The 17,027-nt window shown below is 49.1% G+C and overlaps 1 protein-coding gene across 3 annotated transcripts; it reads left to right on the forward strand.

Moving 5' to 3' along the window:
* Positions 1 to 1,327: 1,327 nt before the first annotated feature.
* On the forward strand, positions 1,328 to 14,727 carry TMEM98 (transmembrane protein 98). Of its 3 annotated transcripts, XM_002827239.5 has the most exons (7): positions 4,763 to 4,843; positions 4,916 to 5,100; positions 6,606 to 6,737; positions 7,724 to 7,757; positions 9,766 to 9,881; positions 12,918 to 12,977; positions 13,865 to 14,727. In XM_002827239.5, the coding sequence occupies exons 2-7, from the start codon at positions 4,970 to 4,972 to the stop codon at positions 14,070 to 14,072; spliced, it is 681 nt and encodes a 226-aa protein (XP_002827285.1). In that variant the 5' UTR covers positions 4,763 to 4,843; positions 4,916 to 4,969; the 3' UTR covers positions 14,073 to 14,727. The 3 variants fall into 3 exon arrangements, with proteins under 3 accessions (XP_063574165.1, XP_063574164.1, XP_002827285.1); XM_063718095.1 differs by lacking the exons at positions 4,916 to 5,100; positions 12,918 to 12,977; positions 13,865 to 14,727 and adding an exon at positions 1,328 to 1,759 and having other exon boundaries at positions 4,768 to 4,843; XM_063718094.1 differs by lacking the exons at positions 7,724 to 7,757; positions 9,766 to 9,881; positions 12,918 to 12,977; positions 13,865 to 14,727 and adding an exon at positions 1,328 to 1,759 and having other exon boundaries at positions 4,768 to 4,843; positions 6,606 to 6,735.
* Positions 14,728 to 17,027: the final 2,300 nt, after the last annotated feature.

Consider the following 17,027-nt stretch of genomic DNA (forward strand, 5'->3'; position numbering starts at 1 on the left):
CTTCATTTACAAGGGGTGAACGCCAAGTGGCCAATGGGAAACCTCTAGGAGGTATTTGGACCCCAGAAGATTCTACAGCAGGGGCTCTTGAGCCCATATGCTGGGGCCTGCTCCCACCCTGTGGAATGCACTTTAGTTTTCAATAAATCTCTGCTTTTGTTGCATCATTCTTTCTTTACTTGCTTTGTTTGTGCGTTTTGTCTAATTCTTTGTTCAAAATGACAAGAACCGTTCAGGTGCGGTGGCTCACGCCTATAATCCCAGCACTTTGGAAAGCTGAGGTGGGTGGATCATCTGAGGTCAGGAGTTCCAGACCAGCCCGGCCAACGTGGCGAAACCCCGTATGTACTAAAAATACAAAAAAATTAGCGGGACTTGGTGGCACACACCTGTACTCCCAGCTACTTGGGAGGCTGAGGCAGGAGAATCGCTTGAACCCGGGAGGTGGAGGTTGCAGTGAGCTGAGATCACGCCATTGCACTCCAGCCTGGGCAACAGAGCCAGACTCTGTTTCAAAAAAAAAAAAAAAGACAAGAACCTGGACACCCTCCACCCGTAAAAAACCAAGACTGTGCCACAGCACTCCAGCCTGGGCGACAGAGTGAGACTCTGTCTCAAAAAAATTAAAATAAAACAACAAAAGTATGAACCAAAAAAACCACCTCTGTGGGCTGGATGTGGCCTTGGGGGTACCAGTTTGCAGACCCTGTGTCAAGCGGCCTAGGACCCAATCTGTATCCTTTGTTAACTGTCACCGATACTGACCTTAGACCTGGACCACTGGGATCCTGCCCTGCACCCCGTGCTTTAGTTGGCCCACTCCAGCTGGAGCGCATGTTCCCTTCTAGATCATGCTTCTGGTACCCTGGACTCTGGAAATCGCTGTGTAAACAGCCCTGAGCCTGCTTCCAAGGCCTGACTTCCATCCACCCAGGGCAGCCTGCCCTGCTTGGCCTGAGTGTCGTTAGAATGAAGGATGGCAGGGTAGGGGGTGTGTGTTTGCCTGAACCGGGAGTCCCCCTTGGGTATGTATGGGATGGAGTCGTGTGGGAATACAAGCAGCAAGACTACTAGCAAGGGCTCTGCATTTGTACTCTTGCCCCTGGCTAGGCAGTCGCCAGGGGTGGGCCTGCTTGTCACTGCCCCGTGGGTCAGGCTGTAAATAAAAGCGACTCTCGATTCACTCTTTACCCTGGGCCAGGCAGTCCGATGCATCCTGCATCCCATCATTCCTAATACCAACTCTGAGGATGCTGACAAGCAGCAGCCCCGTTTTACAGACCGAGGCACAAAGGCTGAAATAAGTTGCCCATAGCTAGTGAGTGGCAGAGGCAGGGTTTCAATGGGACAGTCCGTGGCGGAGCACACTGGCTCCGCCGCCAGCCCCCCTGCGGAGCCCATCGGCGCTCGCCGCCTGGGACCGCCAGCCCGGGGCGGGGCGCAGGCAGGGACCCTCCGCTCCCCTCTCCGTCTGCCGCCCGGATGGGCCACCGGGGGCGCGAGGAAGGGGTGTTGGGTCGCCAGGGCCCGCCTCCCAGCTGCCCCGGCTGCCGGAGGGCCTGGCGGTGACGGCGGCGCCTGGCGGCGGGGATTTGGCGCGGGCCGGGGGCCGGGGGCCGGGGCCGGGGCGCGGGGGCGCGGGGCTGGATTCCTGGGGCCGCGGCGCTTCCCGGCATGCTCCGCTGCAGGCCCGCGCCCGCGCCCGGACTTTGCCATCGGCGGGGCAGTGGCGGGATGCGCCCGGGAGCCGCAGCCTGAGGTGGGTGAGCCCCGCCGGGCCGGGCGGGCCGGGGAAGGGGACGCGGGGGGCGCGGGACCTGGCCCAGCTGCCGGGGAGAGGGGAGGCCGGCGCCGCAGCTTTGTTCTCGCCGCGGGGCCGCGCGCCCAAAGTTGGGGAAAGGAGTAGGAACCGCGCCCCGGAGCGCTCCGGGGCCCGTGTGGCGCGTCCCGGGCGGGCTGGGGGTCCCTCCCTCCCGGGGACGGAGTGGGCGTCCTGGGTGGACGAGCACGGGCAAGCGGGTAGGGTCCTGGGTCTGTTCTGTCCTTGTGGGTCTAGAACTGGAGGGGAAGGGGGAAAGTAAGGGAGAGAGAAAGAGACGGAGAGAAACAGGAAAACTTACTCTTCAGTACGCAGGGAAGAATAGAGAAAGAAAAACACAAAGAAACGCCACGCAGACCGCAGAGAAGGACAGCGAACGCACGCTCCGAGAAACACACTCAGCTCACACGCATTGAGAAGCACACTTAAGATACATTCAGGTCACACACAGAAGCACACTCAAACATTCAGTTCACACACACTCAGAAACACACGCACTCAGAAGCACACTCAAGATAAACACTCAGCTCACACACAGAAGCACACTCAGAGAAACATTCAGTTCACACACACTCAGAAACACACTCCGAGAAACACTTAGCTCACACGCACTCAGAAGCACACTCAGCTCACACACAGAAGCACACTCGGAGAAACATTCAGCTCACACACACAAACATACTCTGAGAAACACTCAGCTCACACCCACTCAAGCACACTCAAGATAAACAGCTCACACAAGCACATTCAGAAAACACTCAGAAACACAGCTCACACTCAGAAACACACTCTGAGAAACACAGCTCACACACTCAGAAGCACACTCTGAGAAACAGCTCACACACACACAGAAACAGAAAAACAGCTCACGCACACTCAAACACACGGAGAAACACACTCAGAAGCACACTCAGCTCACACACACCCAGAGAAACACGCTCAGAGAAACACTCAGAACGCACAGGAAGAGAGAGGAAACCAAGTGGGTGGTCTTGGAAGCCTGGGACCGGGGGAGGGGAAGGAGAGACACTGAGAAGGGGGAGACGGGAGCAGCAGAGGGAAAGATGCCTGGAGAGAGAAACAGAGATAAAGGCAGACATAAGAGGAGGCAGAAAACACAAAGGCCAAAAGGAGGTGGATAAAAGGGCAGTACAGAGAAACACATATGTAGAGAAATAGAGGCGGACCCTGAGAATTACCCCCCTCCCCCACCTACCTCTCACAAAATCAGCGATACACACAGAAGAAAGAGGCAGATGCCAGCCTTCTCCTTCTTGTGGTCCATTGAGCTCCAGATGGGAGAGCAGCTCTGTGAGCCCTTTGAGAAAGGCTTCCTTGGCACTTTAAGCCAGGCACGTCCCAACCTAGTCTACCTGGCAAACTCCTGCTCATCCTTCAAAACCCAGCTCAAGCCTCACCACTCCTGTGAAAGTGTCAGTTCCCAGAAAGTGTCATGCAAACACAGTTACTCTCTTTTCTGTGTTCTTCTGCAGGAAGCACAGGCACATGGAGTTGAAGTGGTTTGTCACCTGTCTGCCTCTCCCACCAGCGCCTTAAGATCAGGGTCTCTGTCCTATCTATCTCCAATCTCCAGTGCATGATGCATAGTAGATGATCAATAAATACTTAGTGAATGGTGACTGAGAGCGTTTGGACCCTCCGAGTCACGGAGGATAGAATTAAGTGCAAATAGAGGAAAAGCACCATCCTGGTATTCTAAGGACTCCTAAGTCAGAGTGTCTTTTTTTCACGTGGGGAAATTAAAGCCCAGAGAGGGGAGAATGCTTGCACAAAGAGAGGCAAGCAGGAGGCCTACAATGAAATAACAATGAAATAACAGTTAATATGTACTTCTGTGAGATGCCCTTGTTCTTCTGGCTTATAAATTTAAAATAGGTGTGAAAGACCCCTGTTCTTCAGTTCTTCTCTCCAGAGGCAGCTACTGTTATCAAGTTACATTTTATGTGTGTTTGTGCCTATCTGTGTGTTCATACCAAAAAAGTTCTGTGCACACACTAGTATATACAAATGCACAGACTTCTTTCATTCTTCTTTTGTACACAAATAAAAGAATTCTATGAGAAAAAGAAATAGATGTGAAAGAGTCTCCTGAGTGAAAACTGGCAAGAGGCAATGGACACTTTAATGCCAGTTCTAAGTTTCCAACACTGAAACTGGCAATTAGAACTCTTTCCAGAACCTTTACAGTCTTCTTTCTTCCTTAGAAAGGAAAAGTAGAGTGAATGTCCATCTCAGTTTAAGTGGATGGCTTTCCACCTCCTGACTGCATATTGGAAAAATTCCCTAACCTCCCTGAACCTCGGTTTCCTCAACTGTAAAATGGGGTTACTAATGTCCACTTCATAAGATTGTTGTTGGAAAAGTTAACAAAGAACCTGGTGCAGAGTAGATCCTCGGTAAATACAGTTTCATCTTTCCTGTCTTTAATGGGTGTTCTTTTCTGCGTGTTTTTATGGCTGCGAAAACAACTGCTAGTTAAAATGTTTCCTTTTGTCTAGGGTTTAAAAAGCTATCTTAAGGCCGGGCTCGGTGTCTCACGCCTGTAATCCCAGCACTTTGGGAGGCCCGAGGCGGGTGGATCACTTGAGGTCAGGAGTTCAAGACCAGCCTGGCCAACATGGTGAAACCCCATCTCTACTAAAAATACAAAAAATTAGCCGGGAGTGGTGTCAGGCACCTGTAATCCTAGCTACTTGGGAGGCTGAGGCAGGAGAATCGCTTGAACCCAGGAGGCAGAGGTTGCAGTGAGCTGAGATCGTGCCATTGCACTCCAGCCTGGGTGACAGAGCTAGACTCCATCTTAAAAAAAACAAAAACAAAAACAAACAAACAAAAAACTATTTTAGTCCAACTGGGGAGCAAATTCTTCTGAGAAAGGAAAAGGCAAATTTGGGGCATGGCATAAATTTTACCTTGGTTCTTTTCAGGCCCTCAGGTCTCTGCAGGTGTCGTGGAGGAACCTAGCAGCTGCCATCCTCTCCCCCAGTTTGCCACTTCCAGCAGGTAAGACCCACCTGTCCCACTCTCTTTCATGGCTTGTTGACCAGATCTGCTCTGACTTCATGTTCTCTCAAGCTTTAGCCCATGAGGAGGATGTGAGCGGGACTGAGTCAGGAGCCCTCTGGAAGCATGGAGACTGTGGTGATTGTTGCCATAGGTGTGCTGGCCACCATCTTTCTGGCTTCGTTTGCAGCCTTGGTGCTGGTTTGCAGGCAGCGCTACTGCCGGCCACGAGACCTGCTGCAGCGCTATGATTCTAAGTGAGTGAGCCTATGGAGGGCAAGGAGGAGGGGTGGGCTCTAACTAAAGAAAAAGAGAGGAACACGTAGTTCAGTGTTGGGCAACTCTAACTCAGCTTTTTGGTTCTAAAATGGTACCTGCAGGTGTCCTTCCCTGTAAAGACCTCAGAGTTTAAGAATGTTCTTTAAGCCTCCCAACATCCTGAGTCACCTCTTCTCTGCTTCCTGAGCCAAGAAGAAAGTCACTGAATATGAACATGTTCACCTAGCGTAAAAGCTCAGCCATCTGTCTCAAACTGGCCACCTCACTTAGCATTTGGACAAGCCAAATCACTTTCCAGCCAGACCCACAGGAACAGAAATCAGATGCCCACACTCTGGCCATACATCTAAGCAACAAGCATTTGGTTTTGTGAAATCCCAACTTAGGACTCTCTCTTTGCACAGCAGATTTTTTTTTTTTTTTGAGATATAGTTAGTTTCACTCTCGTCACCCAGGCTGGAGTGCAATGGTGCAATCTTGGCTCACTACAACCTCCGCCTCCCGGGTTCAAGTGATTCTCCTGCCTCAGCCTCCCACGTAGCTGGGATTACAGGCATGCACCACCACACCCAGCTAATTTTTGTATTTTTAGTAGAGACGGGGTTTCACCATGTTGGCCAGGCTGGTCTTGAACTCGTGACCTCAGGTGATCCACCCGCCTCAGCTTCCCAAAGTGCTGGGATTACAGGCATGAGCCACCAGGCTTGGCCTGCCCAGCAGATTTCTTTGTGATGCATTGTATGTGAAATATATTTTGTAAGCAAGATTCTATTTTCAATTTAGGGATATTTTAATTGATACACCGTTCAGGGATTAACCCTTAGTTTTTCTTATCCTTCTGTCTTAATCCTATCAGTATCTCTGTCAAGTGGTTCATAATTTATAAATGCCCATTTATATGACCCAGGAAAGCTCTTCTATTGAACAGAATGCCATGGTATCTCATTTTCTAAAGTACCCTGTTGTAAAATTGGAGGTCTTTTTACTTCTTTCACTTTTCCAGTGTAACTAGGAAAAGGCAGGGATATAGGAATGGACCAGAGTGGTTCACAAGAGTTATTCTGCAGACCAGCTAGGGAGCCCATGTAGGTTTGGGTAATAGGAACCACCGCCTCTCTGTAAAATGTAGGATTAAAGGGAAAATACATTATAGAAGGATATAAGTTTGTCCTGAAGGGATATCCCTAACATCTTTGTAATCAGGTAGTTATACCCTCCTCTTTCTCTTGGTAGTTTATCTGACTCCATTTCACTTTTCTTTTGTTTTAGTGCCCCCGGCCTGCCTCCCCAACTCTCTGTCTAGCCGTGTGCTCTGCCCTCAACTGCAGCCCCACTAGGCTTAGGTTTGGATCTGGGACAAGTGGTCTCTGCCCTAGCTTATTGACTCCCTTCCTTCTTTTATGGTGTATGTGGGCCTCAGTGAGGAGAGGATCAGCAGCAGTCACCCACCATGAAGCCATTTAACGGGGGCCTTTTCTTCCAGGCCCATTGTGGACCTCATTGGTGCCATGGAGACCCAGTCTGAGCCCTCTGAGTTGGAACTGGACGATGTCGTTATCACCAACCCCCACATTGAGGCCATTCTGGAGAATGAAGACTGGATCGAAGATGCCTCGTAAGGCCATGGGAACTGTTTGCTTCCAGGCTTCTGGCAGATGATGCCCTTTGCTGGTGTCCTTTGCCAGAGCACTTAGCTGGCATTCAAGAACAGTCACTCTGTTACTTGCTGCTCTTTCCTGTGCCTTTAGTGCGGGGGAAAATCAGAATATGACTTGAAAGTGTTTGTCCTTTCCTTCTCTCCCCGCATTTTGTAGACCTGAACACTGTGGCCTATAGTTGTGTGACAAAGGTTGTTATAAAGTCACCGTGGTGTGCTTGGGTTATCCTTGAGATGCCCATAAATTTGGCTCAGGCTTCACAGATGCAGCCCTTTTCTTTAGGATCTCAGGGGTCTCTCCATCCAACAGAAGCTCCTACATTTTGAGAAGCAGCTGCTACTTCATTGCCTTATCCATTTAGCCATCCGTTCGCTGGACCCATGTTTGTGGGGCATTATGTGCAGGGTACTGGGTCAGGTGCTGCAGATATTGAAACAGTTGAAAAGACAGAGTTATAGTCAGTATCACAGAAACTGTAAGATCCTTGGGTATAGTGCAGTAGGCATATGGAGAAGGCAGCATCTAGGTTTGCCTGGGTCGGGGAGGTTGAGCTGGATCTCACGGAAGATATCACAGAGGAGGTGCCTTTTGACTTGGGTCTTGAAAGATGAGGAGGAGTTCCCCAGTCTGAGCAAAGGGGAAGGACACACTGGGCAGAGGGAACAGTCTACCAGAAGCTTGAGAGTTATAATAAAGCATGACTCACTAAGCACACAGTGGAGCTTGCTGGAAGAGTGAATTGGGTGCAGGGAGGGGAAGGGAAGGGAGGTGCTCCCTCATTTAACTCATGGGCTGGTTCATGTTGACACTGAGGCATTCCCACTCTCAGTGGTTGGTATTCGGCTGTGCCCACCGGTCAGGGCGAGTTGAGAAGCAAGGGTGGGAGCTGGAGGGTGGAGGGCCTCTCCAGATGAGCACTGATGACTTCTTCTTGTTTCCCCAGGGGTCTCATGTCCCACTGCATTGCCATCTTGAAGGTAACCCTCTCTTATTTCTCTGTGGGATAAAGGGGAGTCGAAAAGCACCACTGTGCGTGGATGGAGTAGAACGGGACCTTAGAAAGGGCACTGACCCCTCACAAGAGGCCTTTCCTTAACCTGACACTTGGAATTTTTGTGGTTTACTTCCCCTCCTGCCTGGACTGGCTGTTTACAGAATCTCAAGGCTGTTTCAAAGGCTTTATTTCATCTGGTCGTCTTAATTCAATGACCTGTGGGAAAGAGCCTAGGTACACAGCCACCATTTCACTCCTCATGGAGAAAGCTGTGTATGCCTGAAACCATGTAGCTGCCAAGAGAAATGGGGTTTCCCTGCTTCCCCCTGCACACTCATTTTCACTAACAGAGAGTTCAGGCCTGTACGGTGAGTTTCCTTCTGTATTTGGATTTCTACTGTGACTAGAAAGTCATCACTAGCCGTCTTTGGCTGTGACCGTAGTCAGCCAAATGGGACAATCAGTGTTAAAAAACCAAAGCAGGCATACTTACTTCAATCTGAAGGCAGAGGATTTTTTTCTTTGAAAGCCTGGAATCTTTGAAAAATTGCATCCAATTTGCATTTTGGGTAATTTTATGGTTTTAGCATTTGTTTTCAATTCTTGCCTGTTAATATCCTACCTAATAGAATAATAACTATACTGAAATATTTGGCCAATTGCAAATATCAGTTTTTTTTTTTTTACATCAGTAACTGGGTAATCACACATGTATCTCTTTGACTAGTAATTATTCAAGATTTCAAAAGAGACAACGTCGTCTTTTCTTTAGTGTCATTCAGTAGAAGACACTATTAATAAAATGTTCTTTACCCCACCTCTTCTTTGGTTGTCTCTCTCAGGGGATGGATAAATGCCTAGTAGGAAGTTATTATCTCAGAGTCCAGGCTTAGTTAATTCTGAGAGGCTCTTTGGATATACAAATATGGCTATAGATATAAATATGGTTATTGATAGAGCTAGGTAGGCATAATGGCTAGAGGATAATACTATACTACATTTCCCTTCTCCCAGCCAAGATGTGTCCTGGGCCTGGGTTTTGTCTCCTGTCCTCATCTATTAGGAAGATAAATGGCACCTGTGGTGTGAGATGAATCAGCTGGAGGGAGTCACATTGAATTGGAATCTGTGTCTACCCGGGGAACCTCAGATCAAAGGAGAGGGCTTCTAAGTCTTCTCTTGGGATCTTAAGACCCTTTTGCTAGGTCACCTGCCCTTGAGTCTCTGTGGTGGGAGCTGGGAGAGGGGTCTGGGCTAACTCCCAGGTGGACCTTTGGGCTTCTTTCTGCTCTCTACTGTCCAACTCCAAGTATAGGTCAGGTAGAGGTGCTTCCTTGCCATGGATAGAGGCACACCCATGTTGGTTGGTTCTAGCATGGGGAGGCCTGGAAAAGGAAAGCAAGCTCTGGGGTGGCCAGCTCTGTGGGTGGACCACGAAGAAGGCTGTAGTCAGTCTTGCCTTTTCCCTGCTTTTCCTAAGGTCCTTTCATCATCAGCTTGATAAACATGCTAATATATTACCTGAGACAATTGTTGAAATAAATGCTGTTATTGGAGCACGTGCTTAAAGGGAACAATTGCCCTTTGTTCAGCCCCATTCCTGAGGGTGCCCTGCTGGAGATATTTATTCTTGTGGAAGACTAAACCATGAGATGAAGGAATAGAAAAAGAAAGTAGGTTTTTCCCCTAAGTGAGAAGGTGAAATTGGAGCACATGATTTTTCTTAGGCAGATTATTTCAGCTTAGGCTTCCCAGAGCCCCCACCCTGCCCTTGATCTGTGGCTCCCACCCCAGGTCCTCTCCCAGCCATGCCCTTGGCTTTTGCCACTTCCCACCCGTTTCCTCTCATCTCTATACTTTTCACATCCGGCCATTAGGTTAGGGGGCCAGCTGCGATGGGACTCACGGCGGGGCTGATTTGTCTTGTGGGGGTGGCGAGGCCCTGAGTGGAGCCAGGTCAGCCCTCATCTCTCTCCTCCCTGTCGCATTAGATTTGTCACACTCTGACAGAGAAGCTTGTTGCCATGACAATGGGCTCTGGGGCCAAGATGAAGACTTCAGCCAGTGTCAGCGACATCATTGTGGTGGCCAAGCGGATCAGCCCCAGGTGAGTGATTGGCAGCTTCGAGGTCCCCACACTCCACGAGGGACGAGAGGGGCTGGAAGCTGGGGTAGCCGCAGAGCTGGACTCTTCTATAAAACGGTGCACAGGCAACTTCAGCTATTTGTTTCCCACACATTTACAGAGTGACCAGGAGGGTTTAGATACCGAGACTTCCCAGCTAAAGTGGGCTTCCACCATCCCCACCTGCAGCATGACCCATCTGAGAGGGCTTTGGGGAAGCTCCAGCAGGTGCCTAGTCCTGACCCTGTCCTAGACCCTGCCCTGCAGAGCCCGTGGCCGCCCCTCTTTCCCAGCCACATACCAGCTCCCCTTGCCACGCCTTCCTCCCAGGCCAACATGTCACACAGATGCCAACACCCCTGTCTCTGCCTGAATCTGTGTTGGATACTAGCTTGGGGGACCCACTCTGGCTTTGCCCACTGCTCCATCCCTGGCCCAGGCCAGCAGCCTCCAGCACTGGGTGGGAGCTGAAGCCATATGGCATTCAACCTCCCAGATTCCAGGCTGACTGCGAAATCCCGTGTGGGAGGCAACCAGCAGGATTGCAGTCAACAGCTACACCCCCTCATTTGGGCTTGATTTTGTGAGGAAAAATAAAGCCATTTTCTTAGAGCCAAGGGCTGTACTAAGTTTGTGCTGCCGCCTGGTGGCTGGTATGCTGATGTGCCTGAGCAGAGGGTCGGGGCCAGGATGTTTTCCCCGTCAGCCACCTGGCCCTTCCGCCCACCCGGGAGGGCACCTCTGTATGCCTGGTGAAACAATGGCACTGCTGTGAGTTCCAGGGGCCCACACGTTCCTTGTTGCCATGGCCCTGGGTAAATCACGAGGAACCAGCCCTTTGTCTGCCTCAAGATTAACCAAATAAAAACGACCAGTTTCCTGAGTTGCCACGTGAGTTCCTCTGAGGGAATACACGACCTGGTCAGCTTGAACTCAGTCCAGGCAGTTCAGTGAGTTGAGAGAGTGGGAGGGAGATAATCCAGGGAGGGACTCAGCCCAGAACAGTTCCCTACCTTCTCTGGAGTTGCTTCCAGTGGGCTGTAGCTACATGGTCAGCTCCTAGCTTTATAAGAACCCGCATCCAGGCTCTGGGTGGGCACTGGGCGTTCCTTCCCCATTATTTTATTTATTTATTTATTTCTAAGACAGAATCTTGCTCTGTCACCCAGGCTGGAGTGCGGTGGTGCGATCTTGGCTCACTACAACCCCCACCTACCGGGTTCAAGCGATTCTCCTGCCTCAGCCCCCTGAGTACCTGGGATTACAGGTGGCTGCTACCATGCCTGGCTAATTTTTGTATTTTTAGTAGAGACGGGGTTTCACCATGTTGGCCAGGCTGGTCTCAAACTCCTGACCTCAGGTGATACTCCCGCCTCAGCCTCCCAAAGTGCTGGGATTATAGGTGTGAGCCACCACACCCGGCCTCCTTCCCCATTAGTTTTAAAGATTCTGCACTATGGTATCCGCTAGACCCTTCATCATGCTTTTGGTGCCTTCTAAGAGCCACTTAGGGGCCAGGCAGATTCCTGTGATACAGGTTACAAGGCAGCACTTTCAGGAGGTTGAGGTTTCTGTGTGAGCCTGGGTGAGTAGGATCAGCACGGGTCCTAAGGTGAGGGTGTGGCATTGTCCAGAGAGTGGACCTGCCCTGGTGCTCACAGGCCTGTCCTAAAGAGTACCTTAGACTACTTCTAGAATGCTCCGTGCCATAATTCAGCCAGGGTCCTCGCTTTGTCCTTTTGCCCTCACACTTCTTTCTCCTACTGGCCATGTTTTGTCCCCATTGTTTTTCCTGCTCCATTTATCCCACACAGTGTGTTGATGGCCTATTAGTCTCGAGGAGGTGGCTTCAGCTCCAGGGCACTAGAGAAAGGGGCTGGCTGAGACAGGCGCGGAGGGTGACTGTGTCTCTGCATGTCCTCACCAGCTCCACAGCCCTGAATAAGAGTGTTTGAGGCCATCTTTTTTTCAAGTGCTTTTAGAAATCAAACAATACATCTTTATTTTTTCTTCCTATTGAGTGTTCATGAGCAAAGATTTGGAGCAAAACCTTGTACCATGCAAATCAGAATGAATTGTAGTTCTGAACTTGATTTAAAAAAATTAACCACAGGGTAGAAGAAATCCAGTAGAGCAGTGTGAAGCCAAATGAAACTCATGGCCTTCTTTTTCGGTGTCTTACATACCTTTAGCTTTGTATTTTTTTTTCCTGAATACAAGAGTAATTAATGCTTGTAAAAATGTAAAATACTGCAGACATAGATGACCTGGGAAGTCTACTCCCTCCCAACTGTAGGAAAAAACCACTATTAAGTGGTGAGTTTTCCTCCAGATCCTTCCCAACCCCACATTTCAGAGCTTTTGTTTATCTATTTTTATGCAAATGACAGATCGAGCTTTACATATTATTTGGCAATTTGCCTTTTTAATATAGTAGTAATCTTGAACATCATTCCATATGTATGACTGTATTTTTAAAAACCATTGGAACTGAAACAAAACTAGAAAACAAAATAGTCTCTACAAAGACTGAACCTGAAGTCTTTGTGCCTAAGTGTCTGTCTGAGAATGCAGAAGCAATTGGAGAAGGAACCATTGAAGACCAGGTCTGGAATACCATAAAAGAAGAATTGGAGTAAAGATAGAAAGGAAGGAAGGGGCCAGGCGTGTGGCTCACGCGCCTGTAATCCCAGCACTATGGAAGGCTGAGGTGGGTGGATCACCTGAGGTCAGGAGTTCAAGGCTAGCCTGGCCAACATGGTGAAACCCCGTCTCTACTAAAAATACAAAAATTAGCTGGGCATGGTGGTGCGTGCCTGTAATCCCAGCTACTTGGGAAGCTGAGGCAGGAGAATCACTTGAGCCTGGGAGGTGGATGTTGCAGTGAGCTGAGATAGCACCACTGCACTCCAGCCTGGGTGACAGAGCGAGACCCCGTCTCAGGAAAAAAAAAAAAAAAAGAAAGGAGAAAAGGAGATCAGGAAAGTGAAGTACTGAACACCTTTTGCCTCCGCTCAGGGTGGATGATGTTGTGAAGTCGATGTACCCTCCGTTGGACCCCAAACTCCTGGACGCACGGTGAGACCAGGGGTGGGTGCATGTTCGGTTTTTCATGCAGAGGTCCACAACCGTTTTATCAGATCTGTGAGGCTGGCTGACTGGCTTGTGTAGGGAGGGTGGCTTTGCAGCCTCCTTAGGCTGCCCGGGCCTTGGGTGCCATTTACTTCAGTGAGCGGTGCCTGACTGGGTGATAGAGGCCAGTCCTCTCCTGAAACCCAGGAGAAGAAAGAGCCAGTCTTAGATTTTAAATTGTTATGATTAGACTTCTGGCCATGTTACATCCTAACTGTGCCTTCCCTTCCACCTTTTCCCCTTGCCCCCTCTGATTTTTGGACCCCAGAAGCAGACATGCCTTAGCTGTGAGTGCCACCCAGTTGGGCGGTGGGGCAGTGGTTCTCCTCACTTTGGTTTTCAACTACATTTTTTTTTTGAGTTGGATAAACCAGCCCTGGGCCTTACCGATTTGTAATCAATAAGGAATGTTTAAGTGAGGGTGTGTCTGTCCTACGTTTCAGTGGGCAGCGGCTGGGGAATATGCTTATCTGATTGACCATATCTGAACTGTTTCACAAAGCGCTCTTTGGGGAGATGTTAATAGGTGTGCTGCAGAAAATGGCTTCCACAGTCTTAAATAAGCTTGTGAGAGACAGCCTGTTATATTCTCCTTGGAGCTTTACCAGCTACATCTCAGAAGGCTCTGAGGCAGGCTTCAGTTAACCTTGTTTAATCCAGCCATCTCCAAATTTATTTGAGCATGGAGCCAACTTTAAATTGCATACCTACCAACATCCTAGGGAAGGGTGTGCAGTGTGGGGAATACTAGTCAAAAAGTCTATCTATTTGGGCTTTTGTGCAAAGTCCCTCGTTTCCTAGGAAACCTGACCCTATTTTTTTTTTTTCCCTAGGACAACTGCCCTGCTCCTGTCTGTCAGTCATCTGGTGCTGGTGACAAGGAATGCCTGCCATCTGTCGGGAGGCCTGGACTGGATTGACCAGTCTCTGTCGGCTGCTGAGGAGCATTTGGAAGTCCTTCGAGAAGCAGCCCTAGCTTCTGAGCCAGATAAAGGCCTCCCAGGCCCCGAAGGCTTCCTGCAGGAGCAGTCTGCAATTTAGTGCCTGCAGGCCAGCAGCTAGCCATGAAGGCCCCTGCCGCCATCCCTGGGTGGCTCAGCTTAGCCTTCTACTTTTCCTGTAGAGTTAGTTGTTCTCCACGGCTGGAGAGTTCAGCTGTGTGTGCATAGTAAAGCAGGAGATCCCCGTCAGTTTATGCCTCTTTTGCAGTTGCAAACTGTGGCTGGTGAGTGGCAGTCTAATACTACAGTTAGGGGAGATGCCATTCACTCTCTGCAAGAGGAGCATTGAAAACTGGTGGATTGTCAGCTTTATTCAGCTCACCTAGTGTTTTCAAGAAAATTGAGCCACCGTCTAAGAAATCAAGAGGTTTCACATTAAAATTAGAATTTCTGGCCTCTCTCGATCGGTCAGAATGTGTGGCAATTCTGATCTGCATTTTCAGAAGAGGACAATCAATTGAAACTAAGTAGGGGTTTCTTCTTTTGGCAAGACTTGTACTCTCTCACCTGGCCTGTTTCATTTATTTGTATTATCTGCCTGGTCCCTGAGGCGTCTGAGTCTCTCCTCCCCGTTACAGGTTTGGGTTTGAAGCTGAGGAACTACAAAGTTGATCATTTCTTTTTTATCTTTATGCCTGCAATTTTACCTAGCTACCACTAGGTGGATAGTAAATTTATACTTATGTTTCCCTCAAGTGTGTAGTTATTGAGTCAAATTCATGTGCATGGTGTATTGTGGGACATACTTAGATGGAAGGAGACAGCCTAAGAATCCTGAGGATGATTTCTGTGTATGCCTCAAAATGAGATGTTTAGGCTGGGCGCGGTGGCTCACACCTGTAATCCTCGCACTTTGGGAGGCTAAGGTGGGTGGATTGCTTGAGCCCAGGAGTTTGAGACCAGCCTGGGCAACGTGGTGAAACCTCATCTCTACAGAAACTACAAAAATTAGCTGGGCATGGTGACACGTGCAGCTACTTGGTAGGCTGAGGTGGGAGGATCGCTTGAGCCCAGGAGGTGAAGGTTGCAGTGAGCCCTGATTGTGCCACTGCATTCCAGCCTGGGCGACAGAGTGAGACCCTGTCTCCAAAACATACATATATATAAAATATATTTAAAGACCTCTTGGAGTTCAGGCAGAAGTGAAGATACCACTATGAAGTAGTTTCCACATTAATAGCAATGACTTGAAGGATGTGTTCCCCCTTTCTTCTGATATTAATATCTGTTCATTTTGCAAACATTGAAAGACTATGAAAACTATGACCCAGAATCACAATTATATAATTTGGATACATACCCAAATGGCATAATTTCTATCATAAGCCTGTAGGAAAAGCTTGAAGTTCTTCACTTCTCAGATTCTTAGAGCCAGCTTGCTCTTGGGAGAGGGGCCTGGTATAGGGGCTGCCCGGGTTCATAGCCTATGCTGTCAAGCATGTTTGGAGTTGCACATCTGTTCCCATGTCATTTTCTCTGTCTAACTGAAGTCAGAAAATTCCTCAGCTGGATTCTAGGGAACCAGGAACCCATATTCCCAAATCCAAGATTGGGACCTGGTTTGTCTTTCCATTTGGGCACATTTCATTCTCTCCAGGAAAACAGGCCACTTCCAACCTGCACAATGTACACCAAACCACAGCTGGGATATGGAGTCAGGAGAGGGAAGCTGGAGCTCAATTCTCATGGACTAAAGGATGGATTCTGGATGGGCTCCAGGGGACACTTTATTGGATTGGTGGCTTCCATCAACTCTTAAAAACATGAAGTGGTGAACTTTCCCGTCCTGTCAAGCTGTGAATGGGGAATGTATACAAAGTCACTTTGACTTTTCTATTTGAGGCCTCCACAGTAAACATCCAGAGTCGTCCTATTTTTGTCTTTTTACCTCCCTTTCAGAGCCTGTTTTCGTAATTAGACTGGAAAGCAATTCATGCTAAGTTTGCAATGGCTGCCACAGTTGTAATTCTCCCCTGCATTTGAACCTGCACTAGAGCCCTAAGCCACAGAGAAGCAGTTCTGAATTGGTATCTCAAATACCATCCACCCGGTGTGGGTCTGCAGGGTGGAGAGCTTTCCCAGCACCCCTGAAGCAATGCCCAATGTCGATTACCTTCTCTGAGTCCTGGCAAGTCCTGGCACATTGGCTTTCTGGATCCCTTAGATGCTGCCCTTTCTGTAGTGAGGAGAGGTTGCCGAAGATATTGGAGGTGTCTGCTGGACTGTAGGATTTCTGATCCCTCTGCTGTGTAGTTTTTTTTCTAGTGCTGGACAAGTAAGAAGCCTCTGGATAAATTTGGTGTTGGTGGCTGATGGTTGAAGTGGAAGCAGTCTTTGGGGTAGGAGGCAATGCTACTCCTCTAGGCTCTTCGGGAGTTGGCTGAAGTTACTTCCTCCCTTGGAAGGGGCTGGTTAGTGAGTGCCAGGGATCTCAGGACTGTCTCTGTGCCAGGTGTGGTTTCCCAGGCAACAGACACATTCCTAAGTACCTAGTTCTCTAGCATCTATATACATGGTAGTAGAGCCTTCCTTCCATGTCTCTTTTCCCTCTGGCCTGCAATAGGAGCATTAGACTCAAATTCTGATGAAAAAGAAATTACTTGGAGATAGGGATTCAATGTGAAGAGAACAAGATATTTGAAGTCAGATTAGGTTTGAATTTGGGCTCAGTGACTTACAGTGTGAGCTTGGTCAAGTTCTTAACACTCTGGTCCTTAGCATTCTCATCTGTATGATCAAGGCTATTGTCATTGGGTTGGTATGTCAATCAAGCAAAACGGTATGTGTGAGCTGCCCAATTGTGGGCCTGGTTCTGATTAGCCAATGTTAACCCCCTTCTCTCCACAGCTTCCCATTCTCTGATGCCGCTGACCCAGATGGCGTCACCTCAGTTACCATGGCTTGGTCCAAGCAGCGACTTCTGTTCATGGGCTCTGGAATTGAGTGGCCAAAAATCTGGAATCCCTGCAGTAGGGAGAGTAGCCTTGTCCCTGCC

This window comes from Pongo abelii, chromosome 19, assembly GCF_028885655.2.
Source record: "Pongo abelii isolate AG06213 chromosome 19, NHGRI_mPonAbe1-v2.0_pri, whole genome shotgun sequence".
NCBI classification, from domain to species: Eukaryota; Metazoa; Chordata; class Mammalia; order Primates; family Hominidae; genus Pongo; species Pongo abelii.